Source organism: Podarcis liolepis (assembly GCF_965112155.1).
Source record: "Podarcis liolepis genome assembly, chromosome: 4".
NCBI classification, from domain to species: Eukaryota; Metazoa; Chordata; class Lepidosauria; order Squamata; family Lacertidae; genus Podarcis; species Podarcis liolepis.
In genome coordinates, this window is record NC_139558.1 from 33,459,746 (window position 1) to 33,475,875 (window position 16,130).

Consider the following 16,130-nt stretch of genomic DNA (forward strand, 5'->3'; position numbering starts at 1 on the left):
AAAATGCCAAAGTTGTTGAGGAAACGAGTTTTCCAAACGTGTTTTTTGGTTATGTTGACAAAAATCCAGGAGAACTGTCGCTTTTCAGAAATTCCCCTCCAGGTGTCACTTCCACCATTGAAATCCAGGTAATGTCCGGGAAAATCATGATTTATGGCAACCCTACCATAGAGCAGCTTGTGTGTGATGCCCAGTATCTCTGGTTTGCAAATGTGCCCATAGGTCTAAAAAGGTTGGCACTCTGTTTGACATGGTCTGACTGTTCTAACGTCAACAAAATGGTTTCTGTTCACAAGGCATTTGACTTCCCTCCTCTGAGTGAAAAGACTCTAGTGTTTATAGAAACTGTAGCATTGTCTTGCAATAAATATTTACTCAGCTTCAGGTGTCCATTCGTGGGAAGAACCAAACTAATAAAGCTACCATCTACGGTGATTCCCATCTTTGAAAAGAAAGCTTTCGTGTTTTGATTCCTTAACAACGCAGATTAGGAACTCGATCTCATCAACAAACCCTTGATTGTTGGTGTCGCACTTCAATACGTCTTGAGATTTAAGAACACCCTTGGAGTAAATTCAAAGGCTTCTTCCACACTCCTGGCAACAGAAAACCGCAAAAGGCTAAATATGATCCGCTGTGGAAAGGAGAAAAAGCAGCCAGAAAAGAATTAAATCCAAGCACTTGTCTGGTTTCATATATAAAATTTCAACCTTCTCTTCCACAATGGTTGAAAGGCGTGAGTTCAAAGATGGAGAGAAATTGCAGCTGGCTTTGTTTTGCAATGCCAAGGAGGAGATCCTGTTAAACAGGAAGCTTAGGATCTTGGAGTCCATGAAGAAGCAGGCAGAAACCTCCTTCACTCTTGATCAAAGAATCTTGTACAACAGATTCAGCCTCAAGCTCAGGAGGTCAGAGGCGGCTCATGCCAAGCTGCACGGCAACAGAGACCTTGCCAAACAGCTTTCCCAGAGCCTCTTTCCAAATCTGCATACGGTTGTGACGGATGGTAGCAAAAAGGCGGTGAGAGTTATATTGCAAAATGAGGAAGCCTCCCGGACTGTTTCAGCTCCGTGCAGAATCCAGACTCATCTGGCTCCAGTCTCAGATGCCAAGAATCAGAGCTGCCAAGACTTGCAAGGTAAGGAAGCAGAGATTAAGGATCCACAGAGCTACCTTGGAGCTATTAAGGAAATGGATGCACAAAGAGGATATCGAAGGAAGGATGTATCAGCTGCTAAAAAGGTTTCCATTTGCAAAAGGCAAACTGACTTAAGTGAGCCTATTGGCGTTCTTGGATACAAAAGGCCCTTCACTGCCTATCATCAGAAACACGACAGGCTGTCTGATGTGAATTACAGATATGAAGGGATTTCGGAGAGAACTTATTCACAGCTACAGCATCCACAAGCTGAAGCTACAGATCCTAACATGTCTGTGTGCCCTGAAGGACTTGTAAATAAAGGACAGAAGGAAGGCTTTCTGGAGCAAAAAAAAAGTAGCAAGGGGGAAAGAAATAAAAAATGGAGACCTAACTCTAGGAATCTTTTCTTGGGGTTGGACAACACACCACAGAGAAGATACTCCAGCATGGGAAATCATGTGATGGTAAACAATCATGGAAGTTTTAATAACAAAGTCAAGCTTTTTGTCCAGAAGATCGCAGCTTTAAAAAAGGAGGAAGACTCTACTTTACAAGATTATTATTCTGAGCGACTGGTAGAAAATTTAGGGAGTCAGGTAAAACAGGATTTTCTATGGGATACTCAACAGGAGCAGGCAAAATGGAATCCAGTAGGTCCGGAAACCAATCACCGAAGCATTACAATAAAGAATTTGGACAGGGATTTTATGAGAAAGGAAAGCCCTTTAGAAATTCTGATATGGGAATATTATAATGAGATTATTACTAAAGAGAACCTCATTGAAAGAAAGTGGTTGAACAATAATCCTTATCAACTGATTGTAAACTAAGGTTTGGAGTTTCCAATAATCTTTCACACACACCCCTACAGTATTTAGCCCGTATGATTTCAAGAGAAAATATGCGCTGGTAACTGTTGCTTAAAACCAGAAAGAGCCTTTCCTGAAGGGATAGGATTTACTTAATATTTCTAATTACATGCACTCCCAATACTTGCATTAAGTGCTCAGTGATCTACACTTACTCTGTTAGGCCCAATGTATCTTTTGAGTTTGTCAAGGGGAGATAAATTTCAATCCCAGTGTAGGGATTGATAAAACGAGCAAACATATGCATATGAAGATCTGCTTAAGTAGGGTAATTTAATGTAATTGAAGAAAATACTTCAGTTGGGACTGGAGACCTACAAGCAACTTACAAATATGTCATGTCCTGATAATAAAATTCTTCCTAATAATTATCAAGATGTTTACAGCCTGAGTGGTTTATTAAATGTATTAGGGTAAAGGCGATAGGTGGCATCAGATTTGCTTGTGCATCAGGATTTCCTTTCTCTCCTCCCCTTGATAGACCCCCAAGCTTCACTCAAGAGTTGGCAGACCATATAGAACAGGTATCTATCTGCAAGGGACAGAGGGAGGGGGAAGACCTGTTGTACAAGTAGAACTCCACTCATCCAATACTGGATATGACCCAGTTCTTCCACCAAAGGAGAGAGGAACTTTGGCACATAGGCCAGAATCCCTCTTCCAACATGCCACTTTACTAACCTTATACCGACGTGAAACTGTGCCTTCTTCCAGATTCCCTTCTGCCTCTTTTCCATAAAACCAAACTCAGTGTCTGTTGTTTTCTTTCCAAACTCAGCTAGATTATATTGTGGAGGGATGATGTGGCTCAACTTGTCACCTTTCAGAATCCACCTGGCAGAATCCAGGGCTCTTTTCCTGCTGCCACTGAGGCTGTTGCTATTTGTTGTATTAACGGTTGTGTCAGCTGCCATTAATGCAGCAGTATCGGGGAGAATGTTAAGTCTTCCTTCTGGCCTTTTTTACTTACACTGGTGGAAGAATCAAGGACTCCAATCCCAATTAATCCTTGTATTGGTTGTCTTCACCCCAGTTTATGCAGAGCAACATGCTAAAATGTGTAACAGTCCTCTCCTGAGCCACCTGAGTGGAAATTGCTCCCTCTTAAAAGGACAGGTTCTTGGGTATGGGAGTTAAACAGACCAAAATCCTTGATATGTATAGGTACTAACTCTAAGAAAGAAAATCTAATAGAATTGGCTGCCCTAGATCCATCCTTTTATCGAGTCACAATACTGTCTAGAGAAATTGGATTTGCAACCTGGAATTCTACACAGAAAGCTCCCCACAGAAGGGAATCTCTCTGCCCCACTGTAAGTGTTCATGTGAAGTTGGCTTACAACCAGGGATGGAGAACCTGCACCCCGTCAGCCAAAAGTGGCCTGCCAGGCGTTTTTGGGACATGCCATGGACTTCATTTGTGAACTCAAGCGAATGACAGGTGGGAAGCCTTGCCTAACTTGTCAAATCTAACCCTTGGAGCCAAAAGGGTTCTGCACCCCTGCCTTACATCAGATCAGGATACAGTACAATACACAGTATGAGTCACAGAATTGTAGAGTTGGGACACCAAGAGTCATCTAGTCTAACCCTTCCCCCCAGTTTCAACTATCTTATAATTGGCACAGTTAGCAAGGCCACCGCTGGGTAATATCTGGCTGGTGCTGATTTGGAACAGAGTCTCCTCAGTAGCAGCTCCCTTCTTACGGAATGCTCTCCCTGATGAGCTACTTTTATCTCCCTCATTCGTTACACCCGGACAGAACTTTACAAAATCCATGTCTTCCCAGGTGTCTGATGGCTAAAATACATTGTTCAAGATTCCTAAACATTAGGAAGAACTTCCTGACAGTAAGAGCTGTTCGACAGTGGAATTTGCTGCCAAGGAGTGTGGTGGAGTCTCCTACTTTGGAGGTCTTTAAGCAGAGGCTTGACAACCATATGTCAGGAGTGCTCTGATGGTGTTTCCTGCTTGGCAGGGGGTTGGACTCGATGGCCCTTGTGGTCTCTTCCAACTCTATGATTCTATGATTCTAAGATTGCCAGGGACGACTTTAGCTGTGAGAATACAGGATTGTTTTAAAATTTGTTTTTTAAAAGTTCCTTTCTCTTTGCTACTTTGCTGCCCTGGACTCCTTTGGCGAAAGGCCAGGACAGAAATTTAACGAATAGAAAGTAACATTTATATATAGTATTACAAATGACCATTTACTGTACACAGTCCTAGATAAAAAGCACAGTCCGCTATCTCTCATCAGTGCTACTAATACACAGTATTGTATTCTTTAAAAAGGAGACACAGAAGTACAGTGGTACCTTGGTAGTTGAATGGCTTGTCTCCTGAACAATTCGGCTCCCAAACGCTACAAACCCAGAAATGAGCGTTCCGGTTTGTGAACGTTTTTCAGAAGCCGAACGTCCGACGTGGCTTCCAATTGTGTGCAGGAAACTTCTGCAGCCAACTGGAAGCTGCGCCTTGGTTTTCAAACCATTTTGAGACTCAAACAGACTCCTGGAACGGATTAAGTCCAAGAACCAAGGTACCACTGTACAGGTAAACAGACTAGGTGCTCATGTTACAGAAGCTATTGCTATACAAGAGACCCACGACAAAATGTTGCAGTGTATCCTCCCTCCTAACAGGAGTGCTCCTCTCCAGAGCTTTGTGGTATTGGAAGGAGGCCTAGTGTAAGACCTTAAAAACCAATAAATGTAGGAGGTGACTTCAACTACAACCCTCAACACGCATAATTACAACACAGCATTAGTCATGCTGAACAAATGGGACTCGCTTCTGAGTTGGCCGGCATAACAGCACCGTTAAGAGGAAATAGATCAATACAACATCTAGTGCCTTCTTAGGAGCCCCCGGAAAAGCTCATCATTTATCTATTAACATAGGAAATTGTTTCAGCCATCAGAATTTCATCCCTTCAGGTGCCTATTTTAAAACTGCCCGTTGAGGCATATACAAATAACCACAGAAATTATATGCTTAGCTCCTCCCACTCCCTGCTCTCATCTAGAAGATGAGTAAAAAGCCCCACTAATGTCAAGACACATTTGAGAGTGGTAAAGGCCGTCAGTTTCAAGTGAATTGTTAAGGACAGCTTTATACCAAAGGGAGTCAATAAACATGGCAGTTTAAATTCAAGTCACTCCAACGATACCAGGGTGAACTTACAAAACTAAGAAAATCACTTTTCTTCTTTGTCACTGGAGCATGGTGGAAAACATCACTGTTTTATTTAGCATTATTGGTACATAACAGTTGCCTGTATCTATTACTAAAAAAAATTAATAAAATAATCCTGAAAGACACATTTCTCTCTCTCCCTCAAATGAAATAATACCAATTCTGCACAAATCAAGCTGATTTGTTGTGTGTAGTAGTCAGGCGTAGCAATCACCAAGGCACAAGCTCAGATCTGCACATCAGTTGTCACTTGCAGTTAAGACGAGGTATGCCAATTACATTGTCTTGGTTAAAAATGCACAGTCCCTTTATTTTATATTGTTACAGCGGCGATCACCAGCGTGCAGGGACAATCTGTAGAAAGGTAAGGGATCCGTCCCTCTGATGTAGGATGCAGACTTAAAACACTCCAAACCTATGGCATGTTATGTAAGAGATGGAAGTGAGCTTAGGGTTTATTTCCGAGACATACAATGAATAATTGGGAGTATTACAATGCAAACTTGCCCTTAAGATGTTTAATTACTCCCCCACCATTGCTAAACTGGGGTGGGGGTGGGGAGGTGAAGAATCCCTTGGCTGCACCACTGATCATACGACTTGAAAAAGGAACAACAATTCATTAAAATAACTTGCAGGGAAGACTGGATTGTCTATTTAAAATGTCAACATAATAGGCAATTAAAATTTTGTTTTAAGTGCACTTCACATGCTTTTGATTATAGACCCAACGTTCCGATTTCTCCAACAACACATTTCATCCTACTCTAATGCTGTTTGGCTGAAAATGCACTTTTCCCAGTAAACAACTTTTTTTTTTAAAAAAAGAAAAGACAAAACCCAACCTAACTATGTTTACGCTTTCATACAGCTAGAAACCTTGCTAATTAAAAACACTGTATGCTACAAGACAAGACATGTGAAAGACAACATATATATTGAAATGAGATTTTTTTTTTTAATCGTTGTGCTGTGACTAAAGTAAAAGTTCTCAAAGGCTGCAGTTAAACATTCCAAAGTTCTCCCTTCCATTTTTATTGAGTCTAAAGATTTTTCCACACATTTCTTTGGGGGCTAGAACAGCAGTCATTGCATCACACCATTTCGCTTTCCAAGACTTCAAGTTTCAAAAGCAAAACTGTCCAAAAAAGTACAGTTCTTGATTTCTGATTTGATTAAACTGGGACGAAAAATGTAGCACATACTTAAAAAGGTTACACAATCTACAAATGATGGCAATATTTTTCCTCGGGAGAGTACAGTTTCGTTTTCTTGTAAATACTCAAAAAAGAAAAAAAAGAAAAAAGAAAAAGGCTCAACTTCAAGCAGTAATAAACACAAGCAAAAGTGATTTAACCCTTTAAAATAAATATTCAGGAAAACCTCTCTGTACATACAAGTGAAAGAGTATGTAACACTTTCACGCTAAAAGAAAAATAATTTGTTCAAAGAAGCAGCTGAAATCTGCTGTTCCAGCCCAATGTCCCCAAGTGTAGAAGGGGGCACAGACACGAGTGACTACTGTAGCTCTCTATATCTTATGGCCTTTTTGTGGGGGTGGGGTGGGGTGGGGGTTATTTTATTTATTTATTTTGGACAGGGACACCATCACCACAAAATCTTTTTAATCCCTTTTGTTATTTTATTTATTTTCGTTACAGCATGCCAAATCCTTTGGCATATGTGATGGCCTTCAACAATCTCTCTTTCAGTTTTTCTTTGCTGGAGTACTCTGGAAGCAGAAGGACATTAAAGCATGTGTGAGACGTCGGTAACCTACGGAGAAAGGGAAGAGGAAAAAACAATCAGGTCACGGGAGAGCGGAACACAAAACACACAAGCCATTACTGTCGCTTTTCTCAAATCCACAACTAGTACAGTCGTACCTCGGAAGTCGAATGGAATCCGTGCCGGAAGTCCGTTTGACTTCCAAAACATTCGGAAACCAAGGTGTGGAAGCTCTTGCAGCCAATTGGAAGCAACACCGGACATTCGGGTTCCAAAGAACCTTCACAAACACTCACTTCCGGGGTTGCGGCGCCTGGGAGCCAAAATGTTCGACTCGCAAGGCATTTGACTTCCAAGGTATGACTGTAGTAGGGACTGAGGGAGAACTCACTCAGAAAGAGGCTTAAAATGTATTTTTTACACTTGCAGCATAATACACTTACATTTCTGAATTTTAAAGTAAGATTTATGTCAAACGAGTTTACCTTTCTGTGTCGGGGCCATTTTTGGCTATAATCATCTTTAGTTTTCCGAGTCCTCCTACTGGGGCTCTGTCTGTGCCTGTTGTAAACTGGAGGAATAGTCTTTTTTGCTCGTCTGTAAATGAATGGACTATTTCCCAAAATTCTCTGTTGAAGCAAAAATGAAAATAAATATTCTAGGCAGAGCAAAACGTCTTATGCTGCTTATATCTTGCCCTTAACCTTAGAAGTAGCAAATGCAAGCATACTGTATCAATATACAGTGGTATCTCTGGTTACGTACTTAAATTCGTTCTGGAGGTCCGTTCTTAACCTGAAACTGTTTTTAACCTGAAGCACCACTTTAGATAATGGGGCCTCCTGCTGCCGCCGCACCACTGTTCTCATCCTGAAGCAAAGTTCTTAACCCAAAGTACTATTTCTGGGTTAGTGGAGTCTGTAACCTGAAGTGTATGTAACCTGAAGTGTATGTAACTCAAGGTACCACTGTATTGTTTAAGGGTGTTTTCAAATGCAAAAATACTATATAAAGAGGCACACATATATCTCAATCCAGGTAGGGGAACATGGTGCTTCTGAATGTGTATTCCTACCTGACTGAAGAACTGCATTCACATTTCCTCAAACACCTACAGACTTCTACCCAGCTGCAGTGGTCTGTTTTAGGGCTTTGGATGGGGATGAGGACAGTGGATGGCAGTCTATCTTCTCATTTCCCACACTGCCTAAGTTACCTAACGCTCCCCCTTTCTCATTACTATCCTTAGCTGTTGAGAGCGCTAGCATGCACATACTAGCACGTGACGCAAAATTTGAGAATGGGTCCTCCACTGTTTTTGGCAAGTACAAAACTTTTCCAAATAGCCACGTTGATTACAAAACAGAAGTTGCTACGATATGAGCAGGCGAGGCTCCAGGAAAAGCTATGTGGGGGAGCCCAGAAAGTTCAAAGACCATTATTAGGCGAACAAGGATCTAATCCATGCAACATAGGGCCTGAAAACTGGGAGGGGACAATAAATATTTGGGGCGGGAGCATCCCCTCCTCTGAAGTCATCCTTCTATATGCGATTTTTTGACCTATGTCTAAGACATAAGATCTTCTGGTTTAACCACAGAATGGACAAGAAAAAAAGATCTAGTATATTTTAAAAACTGGAAGCCTTAAACACATCTCTTATTTGTTTTTTAAACTGTGCATTATCTGGTACATTTGTGTCGTAATTTAGCTATTCACACCACTTGCTAACAGGCAGAGTCTTCTCCATTCACCCACAGAAAAACTTAAACCTCCTACCTAATAATTAGAGAGTCTCTGGTATAGCCGCCATCATACTCCGTAGTTTCTTCTAGAGCTTGAAAGTCTAGATTCTATAAATACAAGACATCGTATCACCACTCAGACTTTAGATATTCAGCAGAGAGCAAGTTATTGTCTTTTGCACGTTTCAAGTGCCTTACCCTACTTCCGCAAATGAGCAATTCAATCTCTTCGGGTCTAAATAAATATTTTAGGGGAGATTCGTTGGTTACCATGTGGAATCCTCTTCGAAAGGCCTTAAACTGCTTCTCTACTGATTTGTTGAGAATGTAGTCAGAATACAGATTCACAAATTCCTGTTTAATAAAAAGACAAATAATGCAGCGGTCAAGTGCGAATCTTTGTTTCAACTAACAAGTGGCTACAGGTGAGAAATAGGAAGAACTGCTGCCGAAAATCGGAACAGACTTCCCCCTATTTAATAACTTATATTTAAATCATTCGGGCGGCTAATAATTTTGAGCTTTCCCCAAATAAATCCTATTTCTTTTCACTCCACCCACGAAATCAAGTGGTTTACAAAACAAGCCACAGAGAATGTTTCACATCATCATCTACTTCTAATAAAGGTATTTAAAAATCTAATAAATAACAACAACAACAATTTATACCCCGTCTATCTTGCTGCGTTTTCCCAGCCACTCTGGGCGGCTTCCAGCAGAATATAAAAACATAATAAAATATCAAACGTTAAAAACTTCTGAATACAGGGCTGCCTTCAGATATCTTCTAAAAATTATGTAGTTCTTTCTCTCCTTGACATCTGATGGGAGGATATTCCACAGGGAGGGCAGTACCGCAAGAATTTCCCCCAAAATCAGTTCTCAGAATCACATTTTATCAGAATCACCTTCTCAGTGGTTCATCCTATATTCCCTCTCTCATTATCTTTTGCTAGCAGGCAGAGATGCTTTCATTCATATAGCCTTTTGGCCTTACAAGTTGACTTGTTAGGACAATTGTAAATCTGCTGAAATTAGTTGAACTGATGGCATTTCTTTCAGTTTTGTTGATATGTTTCACTCAATTTATTTTCACGCTTTTGATTTATTTTGCTTTGTATTTTATTGCTGTTAGTCACCTTGAGCACTATTTCATAGAATCATAGAGTTGGAATAGACCACAAGGGCCATCGAGTCCAACCCCCTGCCAAGCAGGAAACACCATCAGAGCACTCCTGACATATGGTTGTCAAGCCTCTGCTTAAAGACCTCCAAAGTAGGAGACTCCACCACACTCCTTGGCAGCAAATTCCACTGTCGAACAGCTCTTACTGTCAGGAAGTTCTTCCTAATGTTTAGGTGGAATCTTCTTTCTTGTAGTTTGGATCCATTGCTCCGTGTCCGCTTCTCTGGAGCAGCAGAAAACAACCTTTCTCCCTCCTCTATGTGACATCCTTTTATATATTTGAACATGGCTATCATATCACCCCTTAACCTCCTCTTCTCCAGGCTAAACATGCCCAGCTCCCTTAGCCGTTCCTCATAAGGCATTGTTTCCAGGCCTTTGACCATTTTGGTTGCCCTCATTTGGACACGTTCCAGTTTGTCAGTGTCCTTCTTGAACTGTGGTGCCCAGAACTGGACACAGTACTCCAGGTGAGGTCTGACCAGAGCAGAATACAGTGGCACTATTACTTCCCTTGATCTAGATGCTATACTCCTATTGATGCAGCCCAGAATTGCATTGGCTTTTTTAGCTGCCGCGTCACACTGTTGGCTCATGTCAAGTTTGTGGTCAACCAAGACTCCTAGATCCTTTTCACATGTACTGCTCTCAAGCCAGGTGTCACCCATCTTGTATTTGTGCCTCTCATTTTTTTTGCCCAAGTGCAATACTTTACATTTCTCCCTGTTAAAGTTCATCTTGTTTGTTTTGGCCCAGTTTTCTAATCTGTCAAGGTCGTTTTGAAGTGTGATCCTGTCCTCTGGGGTGTTAGCCACCCCTCCCAGTTTGGTGTCATCTGCAAATTTGATCAGGATGCCCTTGAGTCCATCATCCAAGTCGTTGATAAAGATGTTGAATAAGACCGGGCCCAAGACAGAACCCTGTGGCACCCCACTAGTCACTCTTCTCCAGGATGAAGAGGAACCATTGATGAGCACCCTTTGGGTTCGGTCAGTCAGCCAGTTACAAATCCACTGAGTGGTAGCATAGTCAAGACCGCATTTTACCAGCTTCTTTACAAGAATATCATGGGGCACCTTGTTGAATGCCTTGCTGAAATCAAGGTTTCAGCAAGGCATTCGACAACTATTTGTTGTCATACAAATCTAGCAAATGAGAAAATACAACTTTCTGACAGCCTCAGCAGACATCATGCAAATAGTAATAATAATAATAATAATTTATTATTTATACCCTGCCAATCTGGCTGAGCCTCCCCAGCCACTCTGGGCGGCTTCCAATCAAGTGTTAAAAACAATACAGCATTAAAATGAGCTTAATTTATATAAACACATACAAGGTGTGTTTCTATCTGTTCTCCTGGAATACTGATCAAGTAATCACTCCGCAATTGATGGCACTGCCCATTCAAATTACCTTTCTGTTTTCATTTGTAATAGGGATTTTATCTCCATTTTCCTTTAAATCGTGCATCATCGGATTACCAAAGAGATCCGTATGAGATATCTGGAAGGTTATCATCATATCATCTTCCACGCTTCCCTCATATTGCAACAAGTCTCTTAAGCTTTGATAGAGAACCTAAAATAAAACAAGACATATTTCATAAGGCTTTAAAGCCCCAGCAACAGACCTGGTAATTATGCAGTATGCATGAACGTTATGGGTCAAACTGTATGTTTTTACTTACACCCATGTCAGTTTCTAGATTTAAATGAAAAGCAGCTATAGGATACTGTGAATCAGATCACAGCAACTGTGGAGGAGGAGAGAACTTTTAAATCCTTTATCCAAAGGCTGTTTTTCCTATCCAAATCACATTCATGGGCTGTTTTTCCACAGGCAGGGAAGAGATCCCCACATCCTGGTAGGTGGAAAAGCAGCAAGGGGAGGACAATTTTGAATGGGAAAAGATCTTTACAACCCCTTGCCTACTGTTCTGATTAAGGTTGTGGCCTTCCAGAGCTGCCTTTCATTAAGAAAAAAAAAATGCACACAGTAAGGTACTGTTTCAGGCAAGTGTGTGTCATTTTTTTTTGTGGTAACCAAAGCTTAACAATGGCTATAAGTGGAGTCTGATAAAGAGCGGGGGAGGCGGGCAGGCGGACACGCCTCCTTTTGCATTTGGAGAAGAAGTTGTCCTATTTTTACCATCCATAATTTCCAATAGATTTTCAGCTAAAGGAAACTTTGGAACAGATGCAAGTTTCTGTTTTGAAATGAAATAACACTGAGAACATCAATGGCATCATTTGCTTTCACAACTACATTGTGAAGTTTCAGAAAGCTAGTTTCGAAACTGTTGTGATTGTCCATATAACTCAGCTGCCAATATGGCTTGCCGCCACGCTATACATTTAAGATCTCAGCTGCTTAGATAAGACAAACAGGTTAAGTGACCTGGTCACCCTCCCTTCCACACACACGCTCCCCTCTTCTCCAGTACTGGCAAAGCATATTTGTGTTGGCAGTACAGGTCTCTTGACACTGCACATTGCGTAGCCTTTTCCTTGAGCACCTGACATCATGTTCTGTATATTTAACAGGTGACTAGAAGTGTTGCTAAATGCTGACTTTTCTAAAATGCCCATTAAGCAAACTTCCGCAGGACTAAGAGCTGGTGTGGATATGTGTAGTGAAGCGGCAAACAGTGGGAGCTGTGAAGTCACCAGTTTAAACACTGCATCTGTCATGAACTACTAAGCAAGCAACACTCTCAACTTTGGTCCCTATTATGTAATTTTGAGACAATGGCCACTGATGTTTCATGCAAGAGAACACTCAGAGTGTGTCACACTGCCGCCAACAACAACAACTCAGAATGTAAGTACAGATTTCCAAACGTAATTATCAACTTACAGGGTGAGAGTCTGCCAGGTCACGGAAAGTTCCTTTTTTGCCCATTAGTTTCCTGTAGACAACCATTGGGAAATGGACGTCCAGAATGCAGTTATTGTAAATGGCCAGACCCAGCACAATTCCAATCAGTGTAAACTGTCCCTCAGTTTCAAAAGACGATGGGTTAAACCAAAACAATTTTGTAGACTCATCGTAAGTGAACATTCCTATAAAAAAGCATGTCAAAATTAATACTGGTGAATTGAATAGCAAGACTTTTTTTAAAAAGAAAAAAACCGCAGGGCAGTTCACAACATAACAATATAAAAAACACAAAAAATGCATAATAAAAATAAGAGCACACCAATCAATAATTTCCCCTCCCAGAACACATTTAAAAGGGCATCGGATGTCAATAAGTGAAAGGCCTGGTAGAAGAAGAATATTTTCACCTGGCGCCTAAAGATGTACCGTATTTTTTGCTCTATAAGACTCACTTTTCCCCTCCTAAAAAGTAAGGGGAAATGTGTGCGCATCTTATGGAGCGAATACAGGCTGTGCAGCTATCTCAGAAGCCAGAACAGCAAGAGGGATAGCTGCTTTCGCTGCGCAATGATCCCTCTTGCTGTTCTGGCTTCTGGGATTCAGAATATTTTTTTTTGTTTTCCTCCTCCAAAAACTAGGTGTGTCTTATGGTCTGGTGCGTCTTATAGAAAAAAATATGGTATAAACCCGGAGGGAGAGCATTCTACAAATGGGGAGCCATTGTAGAAAAGGCCTGTATAAATGTTGTCACCTTCTGGGCCTTGTGGAGGAGACACATGAAGAAATCCACCTGTTATTTAGTCACAGCTTAGTTCACAGCATCATCCGGACTTCATTCAAAAGTCCCCATGTATAATAAAGCTACCATAATATTCCAAAATCCACTGAAACTCTGTGTGTGTGTTGTAAATGGATGCTTGAACATTCCATGATATACACACTATCTGCACAAGAAGAGCTAACATTTTAGGGAGAAGGCAGCTAGCTACAGCTGGCTTCCGGTGGGCAGGTGAGCACTCAAAACCAAGGCACACTTGCATGTGAAAATGGTGTACCACCCCCTAGAAGGGCTGTCACGTGATTTTGCTGACTTGTCCCCAGATGGTGTCTAAGGCTGGGGTACACAAGCTACAAGTAAAAACAAAAAACCTAGAAAGATGGGCTTTCATATGGCTCAGGAAAGAGTAGATAACTGTTAAGAAGACGAGACACAAGTCATCTTGCATATTAAATAAATACGAAGTTAATTACGTACCAATATCTGGGTTGAAGATTTCCTCTACAACTAGCTGGAAAAACTCTTTGGAAACTCCTCCTTCATCAACCCCTTGTTCTCCTTCAAATTCCACATACAATTGCTTTTTCAAATCTGCTGGATTTTCCATTGCAATCATTTCTAACTATTGAATAAAAAACAAAATGTTCCTTTAGTACACCCTATTTTATAGGTCACCATGCCGTGGATATACTAAACAGCCCCACCTCCCTCTGCTGCTTCACTACAACATGCACAAGCAAAAATGAAAGCTGTTGTTTTATCTTAGAAATACATTTTAACGGACGTAAGGAATAGCGAGACTCAGAAAACGAAGCAGTTTGTTACAAGTGATTCAGGGTAACGGTCACAATAAATACTTGCCATAGAAAATATTTATAGTCTGTTATACAGAACAGCAGGGGACATAATGAGGTTCACAGTGAGGGGGGTGGACAATGTGACCCACTTTGGGCTCATCCCATTGTGGTGTCTAAGAGAGAAAAAAGGAGGGGATGAAGTTGACTGGGAAGGCCTGTGAGCACTGTGCACAATCCTGGAGAATGTTTTGGATGGCTCTGCTAGACCGTGATGGAGGAATATAATAATAATAACACCACCACCACTCTGGGTGACTTCCAACAAAAGATTAAAAATACACTTAAACATCAGTCATTAAATACTTCCCTAAACAGGGAAAGGTAAGAAAAAGAAGAAACAGGGTTCCCAAAGTGCTCTTGGAACTATCCCCAAGAGTAGGAACCACACCGTCCTCCCTCTAGTTGCTGCTTCAGAATTTGACCTTTTGGCTCCGAGTTCGAGGGGATTCCTGTCATCTCCAGCGACTAGTACCATTCCCGCAGCAATAGCTGAGGATGACTCCTATTGTCTCAAAGCCCTGCACAAATCCTACAGAGATCTCTCCTGCCCTCCCCAATTCTTTCCTTTAGGTTTTAACTTTTAGATTCAAACTTAAAAGTAGCCCACAGGATCTTAGAGTACATCTTACAAGTTCATATTCTGCATAAGCCTTAAAAGGAGCCTTGAAGATAGGCATGGCAGTATCCACGAAGGATCAGAAGCCACGATCTACACAGTGGCTTGAATCCTTAGACAAAGAACTTCACAGAATAGATGCTTCTCCTTCCCTCCACCCCAGTTGCTTATTGTAAAATCTTCTGGAGCCCTCCCCACACATCCCTCTAGAGAGGCATTTTGGGTTGCATAAGTGTCCATAGGGGAAGAAAAATGTTTCTTCTGCAAGATTCCTTAATTTCTATCCTAGAATTGGAGTTGGAAGGGACCATGAAGGCTATCTAGTCCAACCCCCTGCAATGCAGGAATCTTTTCCCAAGTGGGACTCAAACCCACAACCTGGAGATGAATAGTCTCATGTGCTACCGAAGGTGAGTTAACCAGTACCGTATTTTCCCGTGTATAAGACTACATTTCCCCCTTAAAAATGTCAAAAATTAGGGGGTGCCTTATACTCTGGGCCACCTTCCCCCATTTTCTTAAATCTGAGTCTTATACATGGGGGCGTCTTATAGACAGAAAAATACGGTAAATATTTAAAATCCAATCCAGCTGTTAAAAGGAAGGAGTAGACCAGCTGCTGGTTTGTTAGACAGCTGCTGCTCCATGTGCCATTGATTAAGCTGAGCATTGTGTGCAGGTGAGAGTGAACAAACACAAACTGCTTCAGGTCTGAATTGGCATCTCTCTGTTGAGCACAGGAAGGCAACACACAGGGCTCAAGGTGGCTTTCTTCATGTGGCACTAAACTATGGTTTAGCATGTGTGAGCAAAATTCTGTAGAGTTGGGGCACATTTAATACAACTCATGCCCATATTTTTGCATTTATCCCAGTTTCTTGAAATTTTTCTTCTGCACCACTAGATTGGATATCTATATGTAGCCTTCAAAGTAGAAGGCTTAAAATATCTATTTATACAATAGATACTGAATCCAAACTGACACCGTTAACACTTCAATATTATTAAGAAAACTGACAACTGGTTCAAACCCAAGTGAACCATGCTGCTGCTTGCTACAGATGATGGGAAAAAGTCACCAGCTAATCTAGCCAGGAGCAAGTTTGATGCCAAAGCACTCCATCACCCACC

At 41.3% G+C, this 16,130-nt stretch overlaps 1 protein-coding gene across 7 annotated transcripts in view; it reads right to left on the reverse strand.

The window, feature by feature from the left end:
- Nucleotides 1-5,232: 5,232 nt before the first annotated feature.
- Nucleotides 5,233-16,130, reverse strand: part of UBE3A (ubiquitin protein ligase E3A) — a 38,891-nt gene continuing 27,993 nt past the window's right edge. For all 7 annotated transcript variants that reach the window (XM_083501706.1, XM_083501710.1, XM_083501704.1 and 4 more), the window contains 7 exons: nucleotides 14,004-14,148; nucleotides 12,725-12,930; nucleotides 11,282-11,446; nucleotides 8,878-9,033; nucleotides 8,714-8,787; nucleotides 7,420-7,563; nucleotides 5,233-6,982 (listed from right to left, as the gene is read on the reverse strand). In XM_083501706.1, the coding sequence (XP_083357832.1) occupies nucleotides 6,862-6,982; nucleotides 7,420-7,563; nucleotides 8,714-8,787; nucleotides 8,878-9,033; nucleotides 11,282-11,446; nucleotides 12,725-12,930; nucleotides 14,004-14,148 (1,011 nt within the window). In that variant the 3' untranslated portion in view covers nucleotides 5,233-6,861. The remainder of the gene's footprint in view (nucleotides 6,983-7,419; nucleotides 7,564-8,713; nucleotides 8,788-8,877; nucleotides 9,034-11,281; nucleotides 11,447-12,724; nucleotides 12,931-14,003; nucleotides 14,149-16,130) is intronic.